The sequence below is a fragment of the Akebia trifoliata genome, chromosome 14 (genome assembly GCF_017979445.1).
Source record: "Akebia trifoliata isolate Shusen 1 chromosome 14, ASM1797944v1, whole genome shotgun sequence".
In the NCBI taxonomy this organism is placed as follows: Eukaryota; Viridiplantae; Streptophyta; class Magnoliopsida; order Ranunculales; family Lardizabalaceae; genus Akebia; species Akebia trifoliata.
In genome coordinates this window covers 295,324-302,287 of record NC_141388.1, presented here as the reverse complement: position 1 = coordinate 302,287, position 6,964 = coordinate 295,324, and the positions used below count along the sequence as shown (strand labels likewise).

The 6,964-nt window shown below is 36.7% G+C and overlaps 1 protein-coding gene across 1 annotated transcript; it reads right to left on the bottom strand.

Annotated features, from left to right (window-relative positions):
* Positions 1 to 750: 750 nt before the first annotated feature.
* Positions 751 to 6,949, bottom strand: EMB3126 (Ribosomal protein L1p/L10e family). The gene is made up of 7 exons (XM_086422890.1): positions 6,536 to 6,949; positions 5,943 to 6,122; positions 5,778 to 5,832; positions 3,789 to 3,916; positions 2,616 to 2,699; positions 1,609 to 1,734; positions 751 to 1,173 (listed from the first exon to the last, which is right to left on the bottom strand). Exons 1-7 carry the CDS (start codon positions 6,905 to 6,907, stop codon positions 1,045 to 1,047), a joined length of 1,074 nt encoding a protein of 357 aa, XP_086279016.1. The 5' UTR covers positions 6,908 to 6,949; the 3' UTR covers positions 751 to 1,044.
* Between the last annotated feature and the right edge of the window lie 15 nt (positions 6,950 to 6,964).

Sequence of the window (6,964 nt, the reverse complement as noted above, 5' to 3'; positions counted from 1 at the left end):
TCTGAATGGGTACGTATTTCCAACAAGATGAACCATGGAAACAATTCAACAATTCAGAGAGGTGAAGATGATGACATGAAGTCCCCTCCAGCAACATTTGGAAACAGGCAACCTTCTACAAGAGCTTGGTAAAATATTGTTGGATATGGGTTAGCAGAGTTCAATCATTGTTAGATCATTGCCATGCTAGTAAATCGAGACCATTATTTTCACCTCCCTGGGTCTTATAGATGGAGATGCCCTTGCTCTTAACCAAGGTTGGAGAGTTGGCTCATATCACACTTCTTGACGTGTAAGTGTATGGGAACCATATATGCTAAGTTCCAGCCTCAGGTCACTCCAGCATTATTCTTTTATTTATTTAAATTTCAGAAATCACTTGTATCTTGAGGTGCCCTAACGAGTTGAAGTAACACTTGCAACTCATTTGAGAAAACTGACTTCAACTACATCATGGAGATTCTACAAAGATTAAATTACTCCACTCAGTATTGACTTGTCTTACTAATACATTATATATATATAGAAGAAACATGAAGAACAAATGCAATTTTGATCAAAACTAGCCCAAGACATCTTTCATACTTTGTAAACTCAAAAGGGCTCTTTATCTTATAGTGAGTCATGATTATATTTTTATTCCACAGCACTGTTTTTAAAAAGAATCTTTATTTATTTATTATTATTATTATTTTAAGGAGGGTGGGGTTGTAAAGGTCCTGGCTCCATTTTAATTGCAAAATGCAGAAATAACTCACTAAAACCCTGAAATTTGGTTGCCAAAGACTATGTAAACTAAACAAGATCCCAGTAGAACAACAATAATTATACAGGATTTTGTTGAAACTGTAAAAAAAATATAGAGGCAAGACGGCTGCATGAGGCCACCACAGCCAATTTGGATCAGATTATAGCTTTGTCCAGTTTAATTCATCATCCTAGTTGCTGTCTTACCTTCCCTCTTGATGCATCAGAAAGCTCCACCAGTGACAACCATGTAGACAATTGAATCGTAAATGAGAAGGCATACTTCCCATTCCCATTTTATGGGAGCTTGTACTCAAGCATCTCCTTTATATTCAATCGAATTGAAGGGCCCATTGACGAGCATACATGTGCACTTTTCCAATATACTCCTTTTGCTCCTGATGGCTTATTTGCTTCTATTGATTTCTGCATAATTAACAAAACACACAAATAAATAAAATTTAAAGGGGGAATGCTACCACCTCATACAAGCATTTGATGTTAACAACCACCTCCAATACCTTTTTTCCCCCATATATGCCCCTAAAAATAAATCCATTTTTGTCTTCTAATGACGAAACAGAGGGTTTTTCTATCATTGTAGAGTAACATTTTTTTTGTTGGTAAATACTACAAAACCTCGTAGTTATTTATATAAATGCCACCATACAAAGACAATAAAACCCTTGCTTTTTACCACCAAATGTCAATAGGAATTACCTTTTGGAGGGTATTAACAAGAATTGGAGATTGCTAACATCCGATGCTTGCAATGGAAGTAGGAATTTTCCCAAATTTAAATTATTAAAGTGATTGCATTGCATCTAGTGATAGAAACTAGAAAAGAAGGGGAAAACATACTACTGTAGCAATCAAGTTTACGAGAAGATCTTCATCGGAAAAGTCTGCCTTTCCAAATGGTATGTGAACGATCCCGGTCTTATCTGCTCTGTATTCAACCTTCCCTTTCTTGAATTCTGCTATAGCCTGAGACAAAGGATATTAACAACCCATTTCCAGTTAACTTTGATGTTTGCAAGATGAGAAAAAAGAAAAAGAACTTCTATTCTCAACCATTCTGCTTCTGATCTAATACTGGTTTTTTTGGGATGACGTGGGGTGTCCTCACTCCCCATTGGAAGTAGGACTAGTCCCTCAGGATACACCCAGCCACCACAAAGTGACATATTAGGTATAATCGCATGGGAAGACTCGATCCCGTGTCTCTGGGGAACAATCCAGGGAGTTGAACAACTATTCCACCACCAGGGTGGTGATTAACACTCACCATTATCAAGAATGTTATGTTGTCCTTACATATAGTTGTCGGGTCTATATAGCTATGTCCTATGTTATTGTAAAACTACTTGTAATGCCCTACTTATTCTCTTATGCTTGGGTGTACATATTACCAAGTAATTACGAATAAATGTTTAAACAAAGAGATTAACCAATCACCGTTTCTTTACAGGTATAGAGTTCTAGCCAAAAGGACCCACATTAGCAAAATAAGAGTTCTAGACAGCTAACTCTCCTCCTTAACCACCACCTGGTCCATCTCATGCCTATACCGTGCTATTCTTTTTTACTTCTTTACAAATATGCTCCCATTGAACTCAAACAATCATAAGACATAGAGAAGGCAAAAGAAACATGTCTCTGTTATCCGCAAGGTGAAGTTCTATTGGGCTGAAACTTGTCACATAGAAAGATGCTGAAGTGGAAAGATCTGCGGAACCTTCGCACTTGCCACCTCAGCTGACACATGCAATGAAAAACCTGCCACTCCTGAAGGGTTCTGGAGAGTGGCTTCAGAAAACCCATCCATAGATATAACAACCAAAATTATGGGAATGTTTTCACTGTACCTGAGGTATATCAGTTGTAACAGTACCAGCTTTAGGATTCGGCATGAGGCCACGCGGTCCCAAAATCTTTCCTAGGCTGGCAACCTGATGCAATTAGCGAGAATATCCAAACAAAATATAGTTACAAACCAGTATATGATTGTTTCAATGTCAGAAAATCTGATCCCAAGGCTACTCATAAAATGAATGATGCAACAATAAGACTGTCACCTGTGCACTCAGAAGTTTTTCGATGATTATTTGTAGAGCATAAATCGAAAGTATGAAATCCAATGAACAAGAGGATACCGCAATGGCTCACAACAAAAAACAATGGAAGTTCAGCCTATCCCATATACAATTTAATCCCATCTAAAAGAAAATTCTTGAAAGCAAGACCCACAAAAATTTGGAAAAATGGAAAATCACTAATACAACTCGACTTGGTGTTCAACATCATAGAATTAATATCAGATTCTTCACTTACAAAGATGAGATGATGATTTTAAGAACATCGAAAGCCTTAAGTGTGAAGGGAAAATTACATTGCAACCAGGTTAGTGGAACCATAAGCATTAGAATATTCACAAGTGTTAAATTATACACTAAATGGTAGAATACAAAAGCACCACACTGGTTTCAACTGCAAACCAAAATTTAAATTTTATGGAACCAAAATCAATTGTTGTTCAATTTTTTTTTTTTTTGATAAGTTAAAATTTTACTAAATAAAAAATCAGTTGTTCTTCATTTATTTAATGAGTTGACCTGTAGGAATTTACAAAATCCCTTAAGCAAGAAATCTAAGGACAAACATGGAAATCTCATCATATAAAATGTCCAACCAAAGTAGAATAAGGTCATTTATATTGTTTTTGTTCAAGGCAATCATTTCCCTTTTAATTTTGTTTTGTTGGCCAATCAGGTCTTCCCTGAAACTGTCTAATCAGAAAAAGGCAACCATTTCCCTTTTATTTTTATTTTTTGTTGGCCAGCTAGGTTTTCTCTGAAAACAATCAGAAAAATGGTGAGCACCCCCTTAATAACCTTCAAACTGACGATGTAACTTGGATAGAATTGGAAGGCAGAAAACAATTTATATATCCAACCCCAAATAGTTGTTGCCCTTTGAGAATTATCAGCATATATAGGAGGAGCAAAGCAAAAACAATTACAAGACATGCAGAACACCACCTTGGGCATCATATCTGGAGAAGCAATCAATTTATCGAAGTCCATGAATCCTTCTTTTATCTGTTGTATCAAGTCTTCTCCACCAACCAAATCAGCTCCCGCACTTTTTGCTTCATCAACCTTTTCACCTGTAGAAATGCAAGCCTACATAGTCATGAGCACAAGGAACAAGCAATAAAACCATCTAGGCTTTATGCACAGTAAAAAAAAAGAGGAAAATCTGTTTTTTTACCCCCACTTCAACAGGTGTGGGAAGAACTAAGAAGTGGCTGAGAAATATAAATATTTAGATAGTGTTGTGCTCCAAGTTCCCAAGATGCATAAATTAACGGAATGACAGGTCAATACACTACAACATCCAATGATATTTTCAAGATAATTATCATAAAAGAGTTGTAAATCATGTATATGATAGTAAGCTCTAAAAAATAAGTAAATAAAATTAAAAGTTAGATCAGATACCCAACCTCCACGATGAGTTTTATCACTGTAATTCACTTGTGTCTTGTATGAAAATAATTCAATTACAAAATGTTTTTTTAAAAATAAATTTGCTGCTAGTTTTCAGATAAAGTTAGTAAGCGATGTCTCAACATTAAATTACACACGGAGATTCACATTGATATTAATATCAAGGAACCTACTAATGCATACTTTCTCGCAAAATGTAGCCAAAAGTCATTGACCTAGATTTGTTGCTTGGCATGACCTATGAGGACTAGGCCCAAGGCAGCATTGCACTAACCATCTGACTCCATGGACAGGTCGCACCAAAGCAATAAGGCCCCCACCCCACGGACCATGGTAGCGTGGACTGAGGGGATTGAATCTTAAAAACCAAATTCTCCTACTTGGGGCTCTCTTAGTTCATGAACATATTCCTTGGGAGCTAGATCTTGGACAACTCACATTCCTATCCTAACATATGCATACCCTGGCCTCAATAAATTCATATTATTATCTCAACAAATGTCCTATCTTAATAAGTTCTTGATTTCGATAGGTTTTGGGTCCCTATCTCAATGGGGTGGTTTTGAAAATGCTAATAAATTCATGAGTTGGTATCCCAAACTGATCTACAACATAGATCAAATTGAGAGTCAGTATGATTTCAACAAGTCTTGAAGCATAGGGGAACTTATACATGAAAATGTTTATTGTTTCTTTCTCTGTAAATAGTCGATGCAATAAGAAGAATTGATGGTCCTCTAGAAATGGAAAGGGGACTCTTTAGTGGAATCATGGATATCTACTTTGTTAGCAGGTCCTTAGGAATTTGCTAATGTATCCAAGCACCTCGTACATTTAGCTAGAGGTCTCAATATCTTCTTTTTGAGTAATCTACAGAACAGTAATCTTGCCCATTTATTTGACCAAGAAAGTTGTACAGGCACAAACATTATGCACAGGGAACTGTCTTCCCCTACATTGAATTTAATAATTTTGATTAAATTCTCCTAAAAAAATATTCAAGCATTAAAGAAAGAGAGGATATCAAAAACTGTAAATAATAATATGAAATAACACATAGAAAGATGAGAAAGTGACTTTGTTCCTATTTTCTATATGTAAGAACCACTTCTTAGCATAAGTTTGCTAGCTGTGTAAAACACTGAAGCATTTCACCCCTTTGGACGGTTGTACTTAAAGGAGATAACTGATTATATATATACCCATGGAAGAGTGGTTTTCAATATGTAACAAGCCTTGGAAATCTAATCCAACTATACCCCAATTATTTGGGATAAGGCTTTGATAATGATGAGGAACCTCAGCCTCGGTCATACTTCATGTGGATTGAATAAAAGTTCCTCTTTTCTTTATTGTTTTCTAATACTATTAGCATATCTTCTTTTATGTTATGGGAAAAAGTTATAACATCACAGCAGTCATGGTATAGCATCGCGACCATGATAAAGAGCATTTATTTTCTTCTGTAAATACAGGAACAAGTGTAAGATTCAGAATAATGAGTTAAAAGTTACTCACCCTGGGCAAGAACTGCCACTTTAACAGACTGACCAGTTCCCTTGGGCAAATTCACCTACAAAGGAAAGGGGCAAAACAGACACGAGGAAACTTGTTAAGCAAATTGGATTGCAAACAACATGCCAATAAAATCTTTAAGAAAATTGATAATTCCAGAAAGCTCACCGTAGCCCTCAGCTGTTGGTCGTTATATTTAGGATCTATGTTGAGGCGAAAATGGGCTTCTGCTGTCTCTATAAATTTTGTGCTTGTCATTTGTTTGAGTAGAGATATCGCGGTTGGCAAATCATATTCCTTCTTGATTTCCCTCAATTTCTGAATTTCCAAGAACCTCTTAGACCTCCTCTGAAACCAAATAAACCAACAACCAAGTTCAATGTAATTTATTTCTTTATTTTTATAGAGTAAATATAACCCAGAATACAGATTAAGCCTAGAGCTCTCTTTGGATCGCCATTTTTGCACAAAAAGCTGATATTTTTAAGCTTGGAACTAACAGCAATAGCAGAAAACTCAACCACCCACAAACGAAGATAAAACAGAGGAGTTATTATCTTAGAGTCCAAACCATTGGATGGCCCTTGGGAGGTACAAGTCATGAATCTCGAAGACCATCAAATTCTCCGATAAACATAGCAAATTCATGCAAAACCCAGAGAGTAAATGACCTCAAGCAGTAATAATTCAAAAGAAGAAGAAGAAGAAGAAGAAGAAGAAGAAGAAGAAGAAGAGAAGAGGTAGGAATGAAGTGGGGTTACTCTGTCACTCTTTAGTGGTAAAGCGGCTTTGCCTTTCTTGGGTTTCGAAGGCGGTGGAGACGCAGCTACACCTTCAATCGCTTCTTGTTCAACATCTTCGGCTACGTCTGCTTCAGCAGCAAGAGCTGCCGATACAATCAGAGACGGGGAAGAAGATTTAGCTTCTCCCCTTGAAGGAATTTCAACCCAATTACAGGATCTTCGTCTTCTGCTATGCAACACTAATGGGCACACAGAGAAGCTCTTGAGAGAAGAGAAGGAAACTGGTTTGTGTTTGAAACACAAAGAGGGAATCTCAGGATGAGTAACTGTAGTGGGTGTGGCGTACATTAGCATTAGAGAAGAAGAAGGTGAAGTAGTAGCAGAAGCCATTGTTACAACCGTAGTAGAGTTCCTTGGCTTGGTGTGACCATAAGATATCTATAACTC

Coding starts and splice junctions, on each gene's coding strand:
- EMB3126 (XM_086422890.1), bottom strand. CDS start 6,907: ATGGCTTCTGCTACTACTTCACCTTCTTCTTCTCTAATGCTAATGTAC. Junction 2,700..3,788: donor CTCCAGATATGATGCCCAAG/GTGGTGTTCTGC, acceptor TAATTGCATCAG/GTTGCCAGCCTAGGAAAGAT. Junction 1,174..1,608: donor TAAACTTGATTGCTACAGTA/GTATGTTTTCCC, acceptor TTAATTATGCAG/AAATCAATAGAAGCAAATAA.